The sequence below is a fragment of the Tenebrio molitor genome, chromosome 7, assembly GCF_963966145.1.
Source record: "Tenebrio molitor chromosome 7, icTenMoli1.1, whole genome shotgun sequence".
NCBI classification, from domain to species: Eukaryota; Metazoa; Arthropoda; class Insecta; order Coleoptera; family Tenebrionidae; genus Tenebrio; species Tenebrio molitor.
Window position 1 is genome coordinate 12,660,962 of NC_091052.1, and position 23,112 is coordinate 12,684,073.

General features: G+C 41.5%; 2 protein-coding genes across 11 annotated transcripts; both read left to right on the forward strand.

Annotated features, from left to right (window-relative positions):
• The first annotated feature begins 81 nt into the window (after window positions 1–81).
• twin (CCR4-NOT transcription complex subunit 6-like twin) lies at window positions 82–23,077 on the forward strand. 10 transcript variants are annotated; one of them, XM_069053589.1, is made up of 10 exons: window positions 82–448; window positions 988–1,309; window positions 3,004–3,141; window positions 3,209–3,384; window positions 19,390–19,458; window positions 19,511–19,823; window positions 19,873–20,024; window positions 20,081–20,492; window positions 20,559–20,774; window positions 20,837–21,295. In XM_069053589.1, exons 2-10 carry the CDS (start codon window positions 996–998, stop codon window positions 20,922–20,924), a joined length of 1,878 nt encoding a protein of 625 aa, XP_068909690.1. In that variant the 5' UTR covers window positions 82–448; window positions 988–995; the 3' UTR covers window positions 20,925–21,295. The 10 variants fall into 10 exon arrangements, with proteins under 10 accessions (XP_068909690.1, XP_068909695.1, XP_068909688.1 ...); XM_069053594.1 differs by lacking the exon at window positions 3,004–3,141 and having other exon boundaries at window positions 85–448; window positions 20,837–21,292; XM_069053587.1 differs by lacking the exon at window positions 82–448 and having other exon boundaries at window positions 490–1,309.
• Window positions 8,208–11,412, forward strand: LOC138134977 (uncharacterized). The gene has a single exon (XM_069053604.1). The coding sequence runs from the start codon at window positions 9,632–9,634 to the stop codon at window positions 10,919–10,921; it is 1,290 nt and encodes a 429-aa protein (XP_068909705.1). The 5' UTR covers window positions 8,208–9,631; the 3' UTR covers window positions 10,922–11,412.
• Window positions 23,078–23,112: the final 35 nt, after the last annotated feature.

Here is a 23,112-nt window from a genome sequence, read left to right on the forward strand (position 1 = left end):
GCAAACTAATCGTATCTCGAAAGTGTTATCAGGTCCAAAATAAACACGATTTTTATTAATTCTATAAATATCAAAATAAACAGATAAATGCGAGGTGACGTAAATCTCAGATAAATTGTGAGTAGTGAAGCGGGAAGAAGCGTGTTCGAAAACGCGTATTTTTCGTTAACGAGCGCCTAACGAGGCATGTTTCTTTTCATGTGTCGAACAAAGCCCCCACGTTCACGCTCGTATTTCGTAATTATCACGTTTCGCGGTCACGTTGCGAACCTAACGTCATTAAATGACAATCAGTGCGTCCGTGTCTAGGGATTTTGTCGGTGTCAAAAAGGTTGCAACCCTGGAATCTGGCTTTTTATGGAGAAGTGTTGTGTATAAAGTGAATATCCCAAAAAAAGTTATTTGTACATATCTCCGCTATTTATAATTAATTAAGGAGTAGATGAAGGTAATTAGTAGTGCAGATGAGGTTATCTTTACCGAAATAAGTGGGTCGAGGTCGTGGCGGCCGCCCAAATAAACTGCTCGTCTATCCCTGTTGATGTCTTCTACAGTTAACAATTTTGTGCGTCATGCCATTCGTACCGTGAGTAAATAGAGTGAACGCGTGAAATATCGAAAGGGAACGGGGGAATTTGCGGGTTTGACGGGTCAGGTCGTCGCGAAGACACCGGACGTGTCGAGCGGGCGCTCCAAGCCATCCAGTTCTTCAGGCTTCCCTTGTTTACAGGGTCATCAAGAGTTTGTTGAACTTTTACGTTTTACCGAGTCCCGGCCGTAAAAACAAATCGGATAACTCTATTTACAAGTCTGGCAGATGCCAGATCAGAGCTGAGGTTGTACTTGGTGATTTGTAATTATCAAAGTTGTAAACAAGTGATTGTAGCTGTAACAATGACATTTCCGCGAAATTCTAGTGATCTAATTAATTCTGTTCATTTCGCTGATTCCTAGCTGGATGTAGTAAAATGTGTTTTCCCATTGTAGGATATATTATGCCACGCAATCCTAAGGACAGCAAGTATGAGAACAATGGTTCTAATAGAAGAACTCACACCTACATGTCTGCTGAAGATCAAGCGGCTGGTAAAAAGTCATTTTGGACAGAATTGGAGATAACAGGGACTATACGGAATTTAAGTTCTAATCTATTTCAAATGACCCATCTTACAGCTTTATATTTAAAAAATAATTCCCTTCAACGATTACCACCTGATATTTGCCAACTGGTCAACTTGAGGAACTTAGATTTGTCATCCAACAAGTTGCGCTCGTTGCCAGCAGAGCTAGGCGAACTCATACAACTCAGGTGAGTACAGGCCAGAGCCTGCGCCCGCTGTCACTTGGAAGGCGTTAAAATGTAATTATAAAAAAAATGTTTCTCAACTATTTTTAGATCGCCCTGTTTACACTGACTCACTCAATATAAATTTAATATCGCTCGTGATTTTCGCACAGTCGTTAACCAGAATTCAGTCCGAATGCGTTAATTTTGTCTGTTTTAGCGTTAGGTGAACGGCGGTCGGTCAAATCTGGTCGATTTCTTGTGCAAATGGCGACGCTCCAGTCACGTGACTCTTCGCGGGTCACGTGACCGGCGACCGCACTAAGTAAACGGACTCAATTTCGAAAAACATATTTATAAAATTTGATTTCTTTTTTGTGACGTACTCCAAACGGTTCCTGTTAATTATTTTTGTCAGCACTTTACAAAAAAACGGGCAGATTCTGGGATGAATATTTTTGTTAAATGGAAAATTCTGTGATCATCCGGAGAACGGCTAGATCATCGCAAACATCTATGCGGAGCGCTTTTCGATCCGTACAAATAACTCTATTTTTAAGTATTATAGCTAAATAAAGCACCCAGTAAAGATGTTCTTCCCGTTGACTCACCCCTCGTGTGTTTATTCTTAGCGTGTGTAGTTTACTCGAGTCGAATTAGATTTTCCATAAAAATTTTAACCGAAAAGTTTGTTTTTTTTTTGTAAAAACTTACACGTGTACATATAATTTAGATTAAAGTGGCATTGAACGATAAAACCTTCGGCACCGGTGAAGGTCGGTTTCGACGCGCTTTTCAAAAGTCTTTGTGTACAAAACGTATTGAGAGTTTATTGGACCGAATCAAAACTGTTTAATTGATCCTTCAGCGTTCGACAGAGGTCAGCACTGATCGAGCAGACAGGTTAGTGTTTGATTCAACATTTGAAAAATGCCCCGAGTGATTTGTCGTTTTGCGTTTGGATAATTCGTAAGCCAGCGCACGATCGACGATCTATACGAGCCGATAGGTGCGGAAGGTGTTCAGACTAGAAAAGGCAATTTGATTTATGGCCCGGATTCGGATTGGACGCGATGAATGTAAAAAATTACAACCGATGCAAATTTATATTCAGCCGACTCCGGTAGATGTATTTGGAGGTACGAAAATGTAAAATCTCGAAGCAAGTATCGGTGCTGCATATTTATCAGTGGTCGATTAGATTTAAAGTCTGATCGTTAATTCAGCGTAAAATGTTTGGGTGGCGTTCTCGCCGCGTAAATTTTGTCGAATATTAAATTTGTATTGAGGGGTGAATAACTCGGTGTATTTATTATTCGCGAAAGCGTACAGAAACAGTTACATTAATGTGTATTTTTTTGTTGTAAACTTTGTGAGATTGTCGAGTCAATTAGCGGGCTCCATTTACGTGCAGAGATGGCCACAGACGTCGACGTTCTTAAAATGTAAGAACGACGTTTGTGTGTTGAAAGCACGTAAGTGGCGGATGTGCCTCGATTCGAACAAAATTTCCAAAACTGATCGTTTATTTTTGGTTATGATAATTTTCAGCAGCAGAATGTGTTTTATGCTAAACGTGGTACATAATGTTTGACAGTTATTTTCACAATTGCAAGTACCCCGGGCTAAAACAGCAGCTGAACACCTTGTAACTATAATTCGTTATCGCATACGATAATAGAAAAAAGAAAAGTATAATTTCAACCTAATTTTTATAGCCGTGTTGTGGGGCTGCTAAAGACAACATATATAACATCACGTTTTGTTCTCTCTTTTCAAAACCTGCGTTATAAGGCCTTCAATACCTCCTCCTTTCTTCCAAGTTCCTCTGTCAATTCCTTCACGCAGGCCGGAGTGTAAGTCCCTTGTAATTCATATTTTGAAAATAATTCCGTTTTTTAAGTTAGAATTCGGATGTTCCAGGGAACTGCAATTGAGTCATAACCAATTACGGATTCTGCCGTACGAACTGGGCAAGCTGTTCAATCTCATGGTCCTTGGGTTAATTGGAAATCCGCTCAGTAAAGACATCATGAACATTTACGCTGAACCCAATGGGACGCAGAAGCTGCTCACTTTCATGCTAGACAACTTACAAGGTAGGATTTTTTCAACTAGAGGGTCCTCGCCGGGACCGAATGCGCGCACGATTTTCTTTCGATCCAGCTTTCTCTCGCAATTACGCTTCGCACTTGCGAGTGAAAGCCAACCGTAAAAATTGAACTAGTTGCGGTTTTGTGCATTGGCGGATTTTTGCCGACGACAATGTTGAATAATCGATGATGAAACGCGACCCACGCCAGAAGACCACCGTCTTCGGAGATAATAATTACTGGCAGCGTTAATGCCATCTTCGGTGCCAAGCACGTTTTTCACCTTTCACATTAGAAGGTTTTCTGAATTAATAACGTGCGTTGAGAATTAACGGAAATTGATGAAGTCGTTCGCGTTTCGATAATGTCGCACCTGAATAATTTATTCCTTCGATAATTAATTCACTACATAAATCAGCAACATATTAAAAAAGAAAGCTACCTGTCCATTGTTCCCGGTCATATCAGATGTCTTTTTTTTCATATTTTAAATTAATGAAAGAAAGTTTCGCAATCGATTTAATTAGCGCTCGGTCCATTGTGATTGGCAATTACGCGAAAATTAGTTTCTAAAGTGTAATTAAGTGTCCGCGTGCAGTCGATCGTAGATTGTTTCGTTGCGCAATTTCGTCCGTTCATAGGTCAATTTCTTGGAGGAAGATTTAAGTGAAAACAAAAATTTATCCGATGCAATCTCGAAAACAACTCCCAGCGAGGGAATCCGTGATTTCCGTAAGCGATTTCCTTTCACAGTTCATCGAAAGGTTACCTTGGAATGATGGTAATTGAAACATATCTAAATACGGTGCAATTTTCCTTTTCGAATGCCATTCCCATTGTGACAAGTGAGAGAATCGGGCACGGCTGTTTTGCTTCCTCGATGATTAAAGGTCGAAATTTGTAAACCGGCTCGTCTCCGATCGATTCTGTTAAAAATCGTCGACCTTCCACTTCTAATTGCCTCGACTGCCGGAGCAGTGTGTCAGTTTTTTGGATGACGAAGAAATGCGTAAAGTAGGTGGTCGTCGATCCAGGAGGATCCGTTACGTCTCTCTAATTGTTACTGTTATGTATCAGTGAAAATGTAATGTGTTACCATTATTTTTTTTCGCTAAATTACGGTTCAATTTGCATCGGCCGCTAATAATAACTGGTCGTATCGTTTATGATAATGAGACGTGCGAGAGCTTTCTCCGAAACAAGCGTTATAACAGTCTTAGTTTTTATTATTCTTTGTTTCCGTTACGTACAGTAAAACATCGCGGATTTTGCGAGGTTGACGTCCAGATCCTCCACGGGAGGGACAATCGAGAGACTTTCTCCCGTCCACGAGGATTGCAGAAATGGTCGCATGCGAGTTTGTTTTAATAACCGCAATGGATCTCGGTCCAATTTCTAATTGCCGGGAAGTAGGTTCGATCGGCGCGCGGGGGACTCTCTTCGACCGTTGCCGAATCTGGGACTGACATCGTTAAGTCGTCGCAAAATTCAGAAACAGACGTTGGTCGTAACGAGAGCGGTGTCGCGGACGTAAAAAATCCGCAGATTTAGATTTGCTGTTGTGCGAAATCGATCAGATGAATCAGAGACCGTCCCGTTCCTTTCTCTCGCAATTTATGCGTCCTAGAAACTATTATTCGAGATTTTTGTGTATCGCACGACTGCCACCGTCCCACGTAACATTTCGAAGATCCAGCCGTCGAATTTGGAATGTCTAACGCCGAAAGAACCGCCGTCACCATCAACCGTAATTGTAACAGTTGATACCGTTGCGCGTGCGAAGGAGGTGCCACCGTTCGAGATTTTCCTCAAAAAAGATTTTTCGTTCAGACGTGTCGAGGACCGGTGGCACCCATCTTCGGAATCGGATAATTATCGAGCCAGTAATCGGCGGTGGTCCGTTATCGTCTTCGGTAACCGTTGTGTTATTTTTCGAAGATGGGAAAGTAAATTGTTGATTTGAATCATCCGACAGGAAAAATGTTTTGCAACTGTTCTGTTGCTCGCATCCTTGAAAGATTCGTTCTTGGGAAATAAAGTTTCAGAAGTCAGATTTTTAGGTAATTGGTCGCTGGAGGGAGATTTTTTTTCGCGATTCACAAATCTCGTTTCCTGCCAGATTTGTGGTTTTCTCTGATGTTACGTTCGATGTAAAAACTCTGCCGCGGATGACGACTCGTAACTCGTGACACTTTCTGTGTTTTAATTTAGAAAAATGACAATCGTTAACAGTCTTCTTGTTTATTTTATGGTTTAAACATTTTTGTCGGTGTCGTGCGGCAGACCTAGGGCGTGTAGCTTAACGGGCCAAATCGTTCTGTACCATGTGTATGTGGGTCTTCAACCCAACGGTAGTTTAAGGTAATTGCCAGTATTTGTTCTATATTGTTCACTTTGCCTAATTAGTAGGCTAACAGTTTTTTGATAGTCGGTGAAATATGGAATTTTGCAACAACAATGCATATATTTTTTTCCGACAAAATTGCTTTCTGCCACGAATAAAACTCGTCTTTACCTATTCGGTCTGGACAATTACTCCTCGTCCGAAATTACTTTTGAAGCGTTTCCACTTGGTGCTGATGTAGCTTTAAGGCTTCTTCGTACCCACGCGTTCAACATCTGATTAGGAAGCAGAGCGAAGTAGGTTATCAAACGTGGAATACTTTCAGTGAAATCGACAAAGTTCTTATTGGTAGTGCACGCAAGCTTTTAAACATTTATAAATCGTCTCGTGATCCTTTAACGGCGCCGATTATGCGTTGAAATTCCCCCAAAAAAATTGTTTGCCGTGGATAAATTCCAAATTTGTTGTTTGTATCTCTAATTATCGTACACAAATTTGGATATTCTAACCTTGACAGTGACAATTGATTCTGTTTAAAAAGTCGTTGCATACGCGAATATTTGTACGCACGGATCGAACAGAGCGATGTTGTTTTGAGATTTTTCATTCATCGTGTACAGGTACCGATTGTTGCGAAATTATGAGGTCTCGAAATAATTTACTTGGGTCACGTTTTTAACATTTTAGTTGCTTTATCTTAGATAACAATGATGTTTTCATGTTTGTTAGCATCCAAGAGGTTTCGCAATGGAATGTTCTTACACACAACGGTGCGTTCTCTCTAAAAAGTATTTTGATACAGAAATAGGAATGGGTCTGATTTCGGACTAGATAAAGTGACGTCGTTAACGACCATTTTTCTTCTTTGTCTATTTCCACGAAGACCTCGGTGTCTTTAAAAAATTACTTTGTATTCGTTGCGAGTCGTGGCTCCTTTGATGTTTTTATTTTCTGCGGCTAGAAGGGCGAAGTGACCAAAAATGGAACTTCTCAATGCCGCGTTTAATGTAATGAAGATAAATACACATTTCGACCTTCGGTTCGACGAAGGGGACATGGCAGGCAGGTGCTGGTGTGGCGGTTTTTAGCGGTAATTGGCGTTAAATTAATTTAGTGGAAAATGGAGTGGCGGCAGGCACTTCCAAACCTCGAAGAAAAAAAATTGAGAAGTTTTCCACTAAAGTGTAACAGTCATGGCTTCTCGTACTTTGTCGCAATTGGCGAGTACTCTTCACTATTTCACTCCTTCAGGGTTAGCGGTTTGTCTCAAGGTTTGCTAGAATTACCAATCAACTTTTTGTTTCACCTTGATTGGCTTTAACGTAAAACGTATCTTTTTCGAGCATTTTCATTACGTTCGAGACACCGCGAATCGACGAGATAAATCTAAATAAGCGAGGTAATTACGGGGAGAATGATATCGGTGGTTGTAAAAATAAAGTAATCGATTCCTGATGGTACTGTGGAGTATCAAAAAGGAAGAACTCGTAATTTATTTTATGGTCGGTTTCGTAAAACGTTTTGTACTATTGTTGGAAAAGTGCCGTGTTCCGTATTCAAATTTCAATTCTTAGATCCAAGACAATAAAACGATACACCAGATTCCTACGACAATGTTTTTTCTCTTGGAAAAATGTTACTTTTATCACGAGATCTGCAGTTACAGAAATGGCGAATTACGGTTTCTCTACACGGTTGAGCTATCAAAAAGTCGATTGTTTTTATTGGGCACGGAAGATAACAAGGACATCGACCACATGTCGCACACGTTACGCGAAAATGCGAAATTTTTTAGATCGAATTTTTTTATGCGCGCACAAGAAAGTGCAACAGAATTCTGAAAGTGCCTCGTTTCCGGTGAAATTACATATTACTACTAATTAACCAAAGTTTTACGTCTTTCGTCTTGTTATAAATACTTAATTATGCGGTGTTGCTCGCGCTCCGGGGTTTTACCGGAAATGGTACACAATTTCTGTGTGCGGTTGATGACTAACGACTTGTCCAAATAGAAATCTGTACTGGACGTCGCGTCGTGGTTTTTCCTCGACATCCGCGTCGAAGTGGTTTACTTTGTCGAAATTTTTTTTTCGACGAGTACAATCTTCTTTTTCTCCAGTCGTCCAGGTTCATGTTTACTTTTGGCATTAGACTAACCCGCTAACACGGATATCCTCGAGAGTCCGTTAAATTAAAAATGTATAGTTTGCCGTAATTGTTATGAGTGTAGCGGCATTAATTATTTTTTTTAACACGCACACCACTGAATGCGCCGCACATATTTAAGTGTTTATTAGTCGTGCAACGTAACGGACATGTTCAGTTTTATGTCACGTAAATCATTTATGTTCTCGTAAATTGCATTAGCGGAGTTGTTTTAACAATATCGGTGGTATAAATGTCTTGTGCGGCGGTTCGATTAGTCGAATCTCGTTTCGGACAGCCCGCTCCGAAGAGGACCTCGGTGGAATTTTTCAGTTCTTCGAGAGTTCGAGGATGCGGATGCGACGCCGGACCTGAAAGTTTCTCGATTTGGGATTTATCCGTTGTTACGGTGTGCAAGAAAGAAATTGATGCATCTGTTATCCCTCGTGCACGAAACCCGTCGTAATTTGAAATTCAGATGTCGATTTCATAAAAGCACGGTGCAGTTAGCCTTCGCCGCCACCATTTGCACCGACCTAGCCCATTTGATGGGTTCGCCTAGTTGTGGAGGTAGCACGCGTCTGCAGCAGCAGATACAGACCGGCAACTCGTTCTGTACATGGCGTGTACAACACCTAATAGAGTAGCCTCCACGAGAGACAAGGTGCTCAGGTGCTAGCTACCAAGGCAGGTGTTTGGTGCAGGTGAAAAAAAGTCGTTTCCTCGTTTCGGGGTTAATGGAAATTTATTGTGATCGTCTGTTGGAAGGGAGTCATGTTTTACACGATCCAAATTGATGAAGAGTACAAGTGAAAGTAGGTTTATAAGCTGGGTTAAATTAAATAAGAAATAAATTCGTGCGGTGATAGTAATCAGTCGGAGGTGCTCCCGATGGTTCCGTTGATGGGAGGAGTTGGATAATTTACAGCTGACATTAAATTGCTTCAGATGATCGCTGCGAACAAACAAGTCAATGGGAGAGCAGTTACACTGGAAACCTCGATTCTCTGGCAGACGAGTCACTTTATCTAGTCTACTGGCACAGCAATTCCGACTCACCTAGCGGCACTAATTATCCGATTCTTAATTGGGTGGTCGGTGCGCCTTCACATCCAGGAAACTGTGACGAGTTTTTCTAAGCCGAATCGATCGAGCGGAGAGTCGAAGAATTTTTTTTATTTTTGGACGGTCGGTTCGGTGGTTGGTGGTGGAGAAGAAGAAGAAGAAGGAATATCTTGGCGGTTGGAAGGGTGCGCTGGGATTTTTGAATTGTTGTGGGAAACAATCGGAGGATGTGGCGTTGTCGAATGCGGTCACAGCCCGTCGATAAGTCGTCGTCGCATCCGAGAAGCGACCGCTACGGTGGTTCTGTTTAGAAGGTGTCGAAGTTGACCCCAGATAGTGACCCACAAACGAATAGGGTCAGAAATCGGGGCCATGGGCCGGTACCGCTGCTCCTCCGCAACATCTCCAGCCCGCCTCCGACGGGGGGTGCATTTCTCCGGCGTCCTACAATTTAAACTTGTGACCCAGTTGTGTGGGTGGATCTTTCGGTGCGCTCTCTTTGTTTGAGTTTCAGCCCGCTTCAGAAGTAGGTTAGTGCAGCGACAGTCGGTGGTGGGACGAGAATATCGTCGCGCGGCACCGGAGCACCGGACTCGGAGAGTCTGACGGGCCAGTGCTCGAACGGAGTCCGTGGTGTGCAGATCGTCATCGTGTGGCAAACGTCGGCATGTGACGGTTGGTGCGAACACGCCGATTGCCATGAGCCCAGCGTCCTCGGGCACTCTGGAAGTGGAAAAGTATATCGGTGCGTGCTTGATATCGCAGAGCAGGCCGAAAGCGGTCAACATAAGCTCCCGCGAGGTGTACTACTCGAGGCTTCCGGATGTCTACCCCGGAAGTTACTACGACGGGAGGTTCCGCGTGCAGAGATGCAACTCGGCGGACGGATGGGCCGGGGGCATGCCCCTCATCTCGTTCGCCAACCACCAGAAGCGCAACAGGAGGACCGACCAGGAGGTGAGGAGTTCGTCGCCGAAGACCGACGATCAGCAGAATCCCCTGGCGCGGCTCGCCGTTCACACCCAAGGGGCCCCCCTGATCCTCACCAAGACGTACAATCGCAGGAACAAAGTGAAAAACGCTCCGACCAGGACTTTCGACGGCAAGCCCAAGTCAGGCGGAAAGAGTGTCGAGAATCGGAGTGCCGCTGTGGACACTGTCAGTGTGGCCAGTGACGAGAGCTCGGGATCGGCCAATTCGGACAATTGCCTCCCGCGGATCATCAAGCCGAGGAAGCGCCGGAAAAAGGAGAGGAAGCCGGGGCTGATCGGACGGTCTCTCAACCAAGAAGGCGGCTTCTCCACGGACAGCGCCAGCCCCGACATCGACACGATCCCGATCCTCAGACCACCCTACAGCCCCTTCGTCTTCGACCCGCACGCCTACGCTTCAGTTCCTGCGAGTCCGCCGTCGACCAAACCCGTCAACAAGTACGAAGCGTTCGACGTGTCCGAAACTCCGCAACTCCACCACTCGTTCGAGGACGTGGAGGAGCTGGACGAAGCCGTCGACATCAACGGCAACCAGTCGACCACCGTGTGTCAGTGTCGCTACTGTGATCCCGCCGGCCAGATCTGGGACGTCGACAGGAACTGTTACTCCCCGTTCCTGACGGCCCCCAAGGCCAAGAGCTTCCAGTTCAACGTGCAAGTGGACAGTTTCCTGCCGAGGTACGGTGCTTCCAAAGATTTGGAGCACAGCTGTCTGGTGCGCGGCATGTCTTCGGTCTCTCTCGAGGAGGACCACCCGAAGACGGTGTCGTCTTCGCCGGGCGATCTGGAGGTTTCCACGGAAATTGTGACGTCCTTAAACGGACATCGTGACATTGAAATTAAATTCTTTTCGTCGTCGAGTGCCGAGAATGTGCGTGCCTCGCCGAAATGTCCTGACAGAATTTTAAGTAACTCTGAAGGCGACGCCAGATTTTGCGGCAAAGAGTGCGACGAGGCGAGTGTAAATAGCGAGTGTAAATTTGCATCGGAGGAGTAATCGTTCTTGAGAAAATTTGATCTCGATTCGAGGTGGCTCGGATCTCTCTCCCTTCAAGAAGATTTCATTTATTGTATTGTTTTAGCTTTCACTCTTCGTCACTAGGTTTTTTCCGCCTGTATCATTATAAAACTTTGTGTAGGGAACTTTCTACGTAAAGTTTACTGGTCCATACGGAAAATCGGCCGACCGTGCAACAAATTTTTGAATGGTCGGTTGGCACTCTCTCTTCCCATTTTATTTATGTTTCACGTTATTTAATGATTACCGATTGTATAGTTTAGGTTTTACCTTTGTGTCTTCGTTTAGTCTACTTTTTAAATCTACCTTAAGGCAAAAAATACTTATGTTAAGTATTTTACTTTAATTTTCAAGTATGTTAGTTTGCATTTTGTTACTGAATGCTGACGGCGATAGCAAATAGGAGATGTATGCACCCTATGTCTTACGGATTATACATACATCGTTAATAAATGCCTCTATTAATAAAACGACTTTTAATTCGCCAGAAACAATTATTGTGCTGGCACCAAATTACTGTTTTATCTATGTATCGTTGCATATTTATCGCTTTTAATATCCTGGTGCAAAATGCATTCCGCATTATGCGTGCACCTTTCCTAACCCATTTCAACGTAATTTTTGCGATATCGTTCGAATTGTGCAACGCCCGTTTGCGGTTTCCACTTGTCGAACGAAAGGTTGTGTTGTTTTCTGCAGTAAAAGGAAAACCTAGAGCAAAAATTGCTTTATTAATTCCGAATAACTAATAAAACGTATCTCGTAACAAACACATGGAAAAACGTACGCCGTCATTATCGTTAAGTAATGCACTTTTGCGTACAGCGTACCTTGCAATTTTATTCGTAACGTTGGCAGGAATTTACGAATTCTACTCATACGAACTCCATACCGGTAATTATGTGTTGGAATCATAATTGGAAAACGCCGCTCGATTGGTAGCTGACACCGCTCCGGTGATACTAAGAGGAGATAACAAAGAGAAAAACGGCTCCGGTTTTTCGGCTTGTTACAATTTTAATTTTAATCGGTCGGGGATACGTTGGGGAAGAAAGGTAGAAAGTCCGCGAGCGTGGCAATATTAATTTGTTGGAGGTGTATTATTTTGTCGGATGGGTCGATCAACTGTACCAGGCACGTATGTCCATGTATACCCATCGAAAGTGACTTGCAAACCAATGAATGTCCTCCACCCAGACAATACATCTAATCCGATTTTTTAACAGCAAACGACATGTTACAACGTCGCTAATACGGTGCTGGAACTCAAGGTAAATGAAAAGAGTCGCCAATACTCGATGCAAAACAATACACCTCACCTCACACCTTAGAAAGAGATACTGGTTCGCACGCTCGTCACGTAAATTTTGGTTTTAGATGTTAGGTGCAGTTGAAGGTTGTCCGTGCAAAAATAACAAAGAGCACACTTTTTGAATGCAAAAGTATCGGGGTAGAAGCGATTCTTCTGCTGGTCGCGGTAATGTAGGATTTCCGCGTTTGCGGTGGTCTTGTCGGGAAGCTGCTGCTACTTGCTCAGAAGTGCATCACTTCCTTCGGCACAGTTTCGACCACAAAAATTTGCACGATCCGTTGTAACGACAGAATTCGAGGGAATCAAGAAATCATGCCGGTTGAATCACAACTTTTGACAGGACATTCTGTTTCTTTGTGTTTGCACTGTACCAAGAAAAATTGTCTCGCTGATGATTCACATGTTGCGAGAAAATAAACAACACGGGTCGACAAAATTTGACTTCCAAAATGGAGTCTTCAATAATTTATGTTTTGAACCACGCCAGGATTCGATACAACTACGTAAAAAAGAAAAATCTTCCTGACATTTTGTAATCAAGATTCTTATTGCCCAAGTTGAAGTAATTCGAGAAGCATTCCGAGGCTCACATTGATTGGTGAATGGCGACGCCAACAAAGCTTCACGCCAGATAAATTTAGGAATTTAATACAAAGGTACCCAAAACACGTACAGTGGCGAGCACGGAATTTCGCACACACTGGACATTTCACTAACATAATTTTATTAAAATGAGATACTGGCGGCAGTTTCGTCACAGTTTAGGTGAAACATCAGTCATGATCACATAAATCATGATTGATTATAATGACCATAAAGCTTAGACTAGATAGTTTTTTTTAATGACATACAAATTGGTGTGCGAAATTCCGTGCTCCCCACTGTACGTTGTGTGTTCTAAAGCAGATCGTTTCGTTAAACTCAGTTTCATGTGAAGAAGAATCAACAATATTTTTTCCGATTGCACTAAATTTGGATGTATAATATACAGGTGTCCTAAAAGAACCGCTTTTCCTTGAAGGTGCGTCATCTAGAAGTATTATGGAGTATTGAAAAATACTTAAAAAAATTCAACATCTGCTGCTACAATGACTCCCGAAATGCTTGAGCTCGTTCACGGCAACATCGTTAAAAGAGCCAACGCATGTTTAAACGCAAATGGGCAAAATTTTGAACATTTATTTAAAAAAAATCTGTTATTGTTGAAGTGTTTGATTGTTGTGTTACCTCTCAAGCTCATCAGAATGATTGCCAATGTATTCAATAATACAATGATATTACGTATTTCTAGGTAGAGGTAGTTCTCAGGTTACAGCGTTCCCTTTTTTAAATTTTAAAATTGCGTATACAGGGTAATTTTGAAAGTTGTGCAGATATTTTAATCACGAGCTACAGAGCTACTGGCTTCATGTAGAACTCGGAAAAAATGTTTAAAAATTTCGACACATTTTAAAAATACACGCTGTATATCATATTTTATAAAACGTACACCAATGCGGTTTCCTTGTTTTAAAGCATATTTCCTATAGGTTACTTTGCATTGGCGTACATTCTATAAAACATGATATACAAGGGTGTATTTTTAAAATGTGCCGAAATTTTACCTACGAGGTTGTAGGACAACGTAGAAAACTAAAAGCAATTAAAAAAAATTGTAACTCAGAAAAAATTAATGTAATTTTATTTTTTGACATAGAATTTTTCTACAGTTAATTTCAAAATTATCGAGTACACCTCAAAAATCAAGAAGTCAATTTATTACAGTTTTTTTCACATGTAAAGATGCCTTTTTGAAATTTAAGTGTCATATTTTTTATATAGGTTAGGTACGTTTGACAACATAAAATGTCGTTGATATTTTAGAACACCATAATAGTGTGTTTTATCCTCTGCACGGTGCTCTTGGCGATGTTATAATAGTGAGCTACCCTTCGGACGGACCACCCATCTTCTAATTTGGAAAGAATGAGCACTTTCGCGTTTTCGGTTAGATTAAGCATTTGGTTTGTCAAAATTGACATTGATTATTGACAAAAAAATGTAAGTACATTTTACACTGTAGAATATTAGGTGTACTCTATAATTTTGAAATTAACTGCACATGAAGTCAGTAGCTCGTGATTAAAATATCTGCACAACTTTCAAAATCACCCTGTATTTCCTAAACAGAGGGTCAGGATTTAAAAAAAAATATTTTTCCAGCACTCTACCACATCCCTAAATGACGTACCTTCAAGGAAAGGCGGTTCTTTTGGGACACCTGTATTTTGATCCAGAAAAATTAGGTCATTCTTCTTTGTACAACGTAAACCATATGTTCTGATGTCCCAACTACTATCGGGCAATTAATTAATAATAGTATATTATATGACAAAGGACTGAAGTATATCTTTTCATCCCTCGTGTAATTATTGGCTTCGCTGCGTGTGCAATACAGAATGAATCATGTGCGAATACATTGGTGCACCAATATGGAAAGTGCATCTAAATCGGTATGATTTAGGATAACCTTGACAATTAATATCGTTGGACGTATTTGCGATAAATTGTTGCCTTGTCTCAATCTCGTGGAAAAATGGTAATGCTTCATTGTATTTTTGTTGTAGAGGAGTATGCAAGGTAACAAAGACTTGAAAAAAAAGATTTGATGGCGGATCGACTGATGGATGGACAGTCCATTGTGGTGTATCCTAATTGAATCAGATTCAGACATGACTTGTTACCATGGCCACATTAGGATAATACATTTTCTTGATGATAGTGATTTTTCTAATTGTGGTCCAATTAGTCGGTACTTTTTTGCCGGGTCTCAGTCTCGTTACATATCTTTCGATTGTTACAAGGTTGCACGCGAGAAAATTTCGTAATTCGATTTTTTCGTCTCAAAAGTGGCAACATTTTGATCGATCGCTTCCGAACAAGGTCGCCTTACTGTAATTATTTGTATCGACGTTGTGCGACCATTGTTTTGATTGTTGATTGTTAATTATTTTTTTTCGTTTGTAAACGGTCCCAACCAGGTTAGTGTGCGCACATTGTATGCTGCATTGTTACTATTGGGAATTGAAGCGTTCCATTTTCAACAATTTTTGCAACAATCGAGCCGAGTGAAACCAAAGCCATGCGAACGGGGCGCGCGAGATGTATGCGCTCGGAGATAAGGAACGTGCATTTCCTATTATTTTCTTAAAGTGATTGCAATGCGGGCTTGATAACTCTACACGGTTCAATATTTTACAAATTCATTCGGTGTCGGCGAACATGGATGTGTTCTCGGACTGTTATTTGCAATTACCGGTCTCGGATATAATTATTCGTCTGTGCACACGAATTTCCTGAAGGTTGAACTCGGCAATTCAAAGCAATCGATCGGCCGACTGAGGCGGTGTTGCGTGGATGACCACATTTTACCATTTTCGATATGTACAAGACCGGTGCACTTTCGAATATCGCACCAAAAATCGATCAGATTTGGACAGCCGGAAGTGTCACACCTTCCCGGGCAAAGACACTCGATTTTTGTGCCGCTCCGAGATCCACACCCTGCATTAGATTATTAGAACATTCACATTGTTTATAGTGTGGATTGTAGAATGTAGTCGACCTCGCGGATGCCTCGCTCTCGTTAAACTATGAAAAACCTGTCGACGAATTCCTTCGATGTGCGTCGAAAAGGCGGAAAAGAGCTTCCTCCACCGGCGGGGAGGTCCAGGTGCCCCCGGCCGACAGATTAATTTGTCTCATCTGGCATCTGCGATCACAAGAAAATCGTCAGAGATGGTTACGTAGAAAGTTGACGCAATTCTCCATAGAACGAGCAATTACGTGGAGGTTTTGTGGTGCACTTGTGTCACTTCGGTTGGATTTTGTCGCGATCGCGGTATGCAGCCCAGATTTTTTCGAATGGTGTTCCGTGTCTGCTCTGTAATTCTCATTCTGCTAGTCATCGTTTCAGTTGAAGCCAAACTGTCCGAAAACAAGGTCAAATGCTTGGCTGAATCCTTCACTCGGATAAATCGGTTTGTGGCGCTTTAACTTGAGACACTTTCCTTTTTGCATCTGGGCATGTTTTAACCCGAATAAGAGGTTCCGTGCATGCTGATGGTGTTTCTCTAGATATTAACGAGGAGAAAGTTCGCCAGCTTGTCCGCCCTGATTGTATTGTAATTAGAGACGGAGGTGTTGGAATAATGAGCGATGAAAAGTCAAAAATCTCCCGAACCGGTCCTGAAGGATTTTCTCGAAACGAGACCCGTTGCCTGTATTGTATTTTTCTCGAGTAATTAATCCACAATTTTGAATAGAGAAAGGAGCAATCGTCATAGTCGGCAGAGTGGGAACTGTGCCAGCATCTTAAGTGGATCTTTTAACGGATTTAACGATTTAACTATACTATTTAGCGCAACACAAAAACTGAGCTTTCAAGATTTCGAGAGGGGACGATGCACAATTTCTCTCCAGTTTCGCAACCGAGCCACCGAATTCTTCAAGATTAGCCTCCGGAGCGAAGACTTAAATTAATCGATGTTGATCTTCCCCTTTCTTGACATTACTGCTGATGAATGTTTCTCCGTTTAACCCGGTGACCCTCGTCAAACAAACGTCTACTTTCTAGCACCCACGAATGCAAATATTTTTTGCCAAAAATGTTCGCACCTCGTTCGCCAAATGAGAACTTCTGTTGTGCACCTATTGTAGTGACATTTACCGCTTTTGGGAATCGAAAGAGCTATCGATCTCGAGTGATTGAGCAACAGAATCCGTCGAAGAATTGTCCTTGAAGTGCGTTCGCACGTTTCGGTTTCAAAATTGTCGGAATAATACCAAAGTACGTACGGATAATTTCTTGCGACATTCGTTGTTTTTTGAGGTTTGAGAAATACCCAGACGGAAAGTTGGTATCGGTGATATTGAATTGTGAGGTTTTTTATTTTTAGTTTCGAATGAATTTTATTGTGTGGACGGATCAGTTTTTCAGGAGGTGGCAAATCGACAGAATCGAATGGAAATATGAAATCTTTCGCCTTTTATTTTCTCCGGGTACGGTGCGACCAGTTAACGAGATTCTTTTGAAAATCACGTTTGTTGCACAGTCATTCTCCATTCTCATCTGCATATAATGCCTCTTTGGTCCAACCCATTTCTTGACATGACGACGTCGAGAAAAAAAAAAGGTTTTAAAAAACCCGAAATGAGCACCTATGTCGTATTGAATTTATGTAATACCGAGAACCATTCTTCGCATAATTTTTAGTTGTTTTATTTATAAATTATTGTTCAGGTAGTAACAAGTGTAATTTTCACGCGGCCGTTCCCTACAAAATTGCAAATCGGAATTGAACCTTAAGATTTCTCGGAATAATTTCTTCAATCTTTTATATTGTCCGCTTATACATAAACATAAAGGATCCAAGGTTAAGATAAATAACAGGAAAGTCCACAGATGATTGTGCATTATTCAGAAATATGTATCAGCGAGCGCTGTTCTCTCGACGATCTTCATTTAACGGATAAAAGTTCCGTCTTGATTGCAGAAAGTTGTAGTTACGGTTGATACGGTTGATTGTCGCAATTACTTCAATTAGCTTCCCACATTGTGTTCCTCAAAGGAACCGTATTCGGTCTAAAGGTGAAAGTTAAGAGTTAAACCATTATTAAGCCGCATGAGATCATCCGAGCGAAGAAGCGGTCGCGTCGCGTCATTCCTCATCGGTTGGCAAAACCTCGACAGCAAAACAATTTTTTCATTCGCAACGTAAACATTTTGACCATTTGTGAAAGTCGAGTGTAGTTATATCACGAGGTGCGATTCGACGTTCGATTCGAAATTGGAAAAGCGCGACCCAGTTGGAAGTGTGCAGATCTTCTCGATTCCCGCGGTCCTCGATCGTTACCAGGAGGTGTTGCGTTACTGCGGTCGAGCGAAGCCTTTGTCCAAAAATTTCGAGACGTGCGCGACTGTGGGAACCTCGTCGAAAGAGCCGCGTTAAATGCAGCGAGACGTCGGTGAAACGCGACCTAATCTTTTTACCCAACGACCCATTTTCTTGAAACGTTGCGATTACGACGGCGCTCGTTAACCAGCGATTTCTTCGACTCCGTATCGTCGAAGAACGCGACGATTCCGCTCCATCGACGGCCCAACGAGTCCGTGTCGACCGAAAATGCGCTTTTTGCCGGACAATCGAATCACGCGAGTGGATCCGGCGGCTCTTTCACAGTCGTGGTGTATGTCGAATCTTCGGGTGTGAAGGTTGACGAGTCGAAATTAAATTTGAACAGATGAAGTTCCTCCTTGTGCCCTCCGAGGCACGGCCGACACAGAAATGCCAGTCGCAGTTGTCGCAAAGCTGAATTATATCGGCGTTAGTCTATTTATGATCGTGGCATTTCGAAGAATAACGTTTTATTAACATTTAGATAGATGCAGGTTTGACGCGTACGCACGTTTCCAGTTTTGTGGTCGACGCAACCTTCGCAATATTACTTTTGTTGGCCAGTTTCTACAATTATTGTTCACTTGAAAACTACTTTCTTCCAGTGTTTTTTTTTCTTCAACTCTTTCGTAACGATCTCCATTCGACGTGCCGACACTTCTTCGGTTTTACTTTCTAATAACAAAAACTCCACACACCTGTACGGTGCAGATGCTCGACCGCAGAGTAATGAGTGTTGCATTGTATCCACGAATGTTTCGCTTGTTCGCGACCACGATTTGTAAGGGAACTCGGATCTAACGTTTAATTGAACGTACATTCCGTGCATCCCGCCGGTTACGCGCCTATTCAACCTTTTCTTTTCTTTCGTAACGTAACATTGATCTAAAAGCCGTTTGCGTAACACAGAAGCAGCGGTTTTACGACCTGTACGATCACAAATCGAGTGCACTCGATCCGGACGGAGAGACGACCAGATCGAAGCGATTACAGAGCGAAGATAATTCTCTCGATCAAATTTCCGAACTGTATCGGTCGTTCAAAATTCACAGTTCAGCTTAAATCGCTCGAAGTGTGACTTTGATCGTCGAAAGCTCGTTCGCGGTTCCTGAACGGTGTCAAATCGAGAAAAAACCTCGGCGGGGTTGTTTTTTTAAAACAGTTTTTTGGATTTGACTTTACGATTGATTTTGTTGCAGTTACGACTCCTACACCACCTCCTCGGCCTTGGATCCCTTTGGCTAGGCCATCATCCACCCGACCGGCATGTAAGTCTTGCAGGTTCTGTCGGGAATCGAGAGTGAACAATTTTTCTCGTAGGTATTTTCACTGTGATGTGTTATAATGTTTTATGTGATAAGTACGCTACACGACAAATGTACAGTTACTGTCCGAGTTGGGCTTTAAATTGGGACTATAGGAAAAAAGGCATCCTAGAAGAGATAAGACATTATAGCGCGGACATCATCAACTTACAAGAAGTGGAAATGGAACAATTTTACAATTACTTTTTACCTGAACTTAAACAAGATGGCTACGCGGGTATCTACTCGCCCAAATCGAGGGCGAAACATATGGCGGAAAGCGAGAGAAAATACGTGGACGGTTGCGCCATATTTTACAGAACAACAAAGTAACCGGCGATTGTTTGTAGTGTTGTTTTATTAGGGTAAGTGTTGTAGGTTCACTCTAATCAAAGAGCACCTGGTGGAGTTCAATCAGCTGGCGATGGCGAACGCTGACGGTTTAGATCACATGCTTAACAGAGTGATGCCGAAAGACAACATTGGTCTGGCCGCGCTCTTGCAGACGACGGAAGCGGCTTGGGAGAACAGTGAGTCGGGTCGTGGAGATTTGTTCGTTATGATGGTCACACGTTGTTTGTTGTAGCTCCGGCGGATGCGCCGTTCGTCCAGCAGCCGATACTAGTATGCACAGCACATATCCACTGGGATCCGGAGTTTTGCGACGTCAAACTGATCCAGACGATGATGTTGAGCAACGAGCTCAAAACGATACTCGAGAAATCTGCTCAAACGTTGAAGGCATCAGAAAACGTGAACGCGGATGCGAACAGCATACAATTGGTTTTGTGCGGCGATTTCAATTCTCTGCCGGATTCGGGCGTGATAGAGTTCTTGGGCACCGGGCGAGTTTCACAAGATCACAAGGATTTCAAAGACTTTAGTTATAAACAATGCCTGGAGAAGATCCTGAGCTGTGATAAACCCAATGAATTTACACATTCCTTCAAGCTCGCTTCTGCCTACAATGATGAGATAATGCCGTTCACAAATTACACGTGAGTGTTTCACGATTGCGCCTCGGCCGAGTCTCGGTGTGTACGATCTGGCGTCGTGTGTTTCAGATTCGACTTTAAGGGCATTATTGACTATATTTTCTACGCTAAACAAACAATGACACCCTTAGGTTTGCTGGGACCTCTGTCGTCCGATTGGTTGACGCAGAACAAAGTCATTGGCTGTCCGCATCCGCACGTTTTCTCCGACCATTTTCCCTTGCTCGTCGAACTTGAAATGGTGCCAACCGTATCAGCACCAATTAACGGCATAATCGGTCACAGGTAAGTCGGACGGCGGTCCATCCGACGGGTGTTAAAATTTAACAGTTTGTTCGGATTTGAAGGGCATGTGGAAAATTTCAGGGCGCATCCCGATATTGGCTAAAGACCAACTGCGAATACGTCAGAAACGTAATGCTGTCTGTGATGTAACACTGTTAAGTTTTTGTCTGTCTAATAAAAGTAGAATAGAACGAAAATCGACGAAAGGTGTGCTCGCTTCGAAATTACCTTTACTCGAGACTGGTGGTGTCTCGTTTTGGAATTTTTTTCTTTTGCGTTTTTGTCACGTTCGAGTTTTTTCTTTTTTTTTTAATTCGCGTATGATGGTTCGAAATTTTGGATCAAGTCGCAGCAGCGGTAAAACGAGCAGAAAAGAAGTCGAGTCGAATCGACTACTGTGGTAAACACCTTTAAATTTTTCTAAAACAGTAACTGACGTTGTTTGCAGCACGTTTCGCATCTCGCGACAATTTGTTTGTTTCTGTTGTTTTAAGGGTGTGGAGATTCGACGGTTGACATGTTGGCTTTAATTGTAGGTAGCAACCGGCGGAGTCAACTGATTAGCCAGCCATTGTCGCCTTTGCATTTGTTGTACCTGTTACATCATGCGGACAGTACATCATCTTCATATTGTATCTTTCGGAAATGGTACCTGACGGCATCGTCCTAAACCACCAAACACCATCTAATTTTAAACAGTTTTCTCTTTTAGTATCAACGCACATTAGAAGTTTTTTTTTCGCATAATATGACTGTGCATTATATGCTGCAATCATTATCGTTCTCTTGTGTTATTATGTGTATATTGATTGAATTTACTGTGATTTTTTTACAAGTCTTTATATGATTTTTTTCAATGCATGTCATGCACAATCATACTCGGTCCTGATCGTGTGTCACAGGATTTTATGTAAAGGGAAATTATCGTGTACGGTTTTCGTTTTCTTTATTATTTGAATTTTGCTTTGATGAATGGAAAATATTGAGCACGTACAGATTTGAACACAACTATTTGGAAGTACGCATACTTCGGAGGTTTGAGGTTGTCATCTATAAATTTTCGTGTAATATAATTACTATTGTGTTGTAACTATACTTCAAGATTTGTAATTTATGTCCAGTACTTGTGAAGTACGTATTTTAAATTTTTATTGAATATCTAATGATTGAAATTTTATTATTTAAAGTTGAATATTTATCAGTGCGTCCAGGAGAGATCTGTATTTGCAAATATTTTTAAACTGGTGTAACTACGACGGTAAATATTTTAATGATTTATTACAGTGATATTTTGTGATCGATGGGATCTATCCTGCTGCCACTTATAAATATTTTATTCGCTAAAATAGGTATAATCATTGTCATCCACTGTACATAAGTTGTAATCTCGTCTTTTAATTGAGCTCGGTTGTGCATATTAGGTTTTTTAGTAGATCCTTCAGTTTTACTTGTAATATTTTATTATAGTTTTACATAATTACTTTTTATCTTTTTATTTTGTACAAAATGTAAATTTTCCTTCATTATTTTTATACAACCAGATTTCTGAGAATTCATACAAGCTAACTGAAAATAATAGTACTAATGAGGATAGTCATTTTGTACTTGCGTCACGAAGAGTACATCCAATTAAATAATTTAAACTTCCAAACGCTTACTTTTCTAGAAAACTTCAAAAATAAAATAATAAAAAATTTTATACACAAAGCATATTTTCGACAGTATAAAAAAAAATAAGCAATAGCTTACCAATGTTTGTAAAAAAAGTCTTTGGGGTAAAAATTCATACTGATTTAACCGTTATTTATTTTAGCAATCTAGAACCTCAAATAAATTAGCAATAGGTTATCGTGCAATGAAATCTGTAACAAACAAATTTAATCGGAACAACATGCAGATTTTGTTGTTGGAAATTTTTTATTGTAGTTATTTTATTTTACGCTTAATTGTTGTAGTAATTGTTTAGCAATGTTCTTTATATCAAAAAGGCCTAAACATTTTCAGCTTTTCGGTGTTCTATGAATCTGAATCTTGTACCGACATTAATAATGAAACAACTTCATTTGTATAACAACGATGAGTAAAATTGTCATTTCCCTGAGTTCGCGTTAGGTACTTAATGTCAAAATTTCATGTCATGATTTACCCAGATCTCAAATTTTATAACTAATTTTTAATACATTTTTGGTAGTGCTTATGGTAATGGACAATGGTTTTTAACATAATTAAGTTTAATTATTATTAGGTGTTCTTTAACAGATATTTATGTAAAATAGTAAGAAAATAAATACACTTGGACCATTGTGGGCTGTTTTGCCACCTCCACTCCGTATTTTAG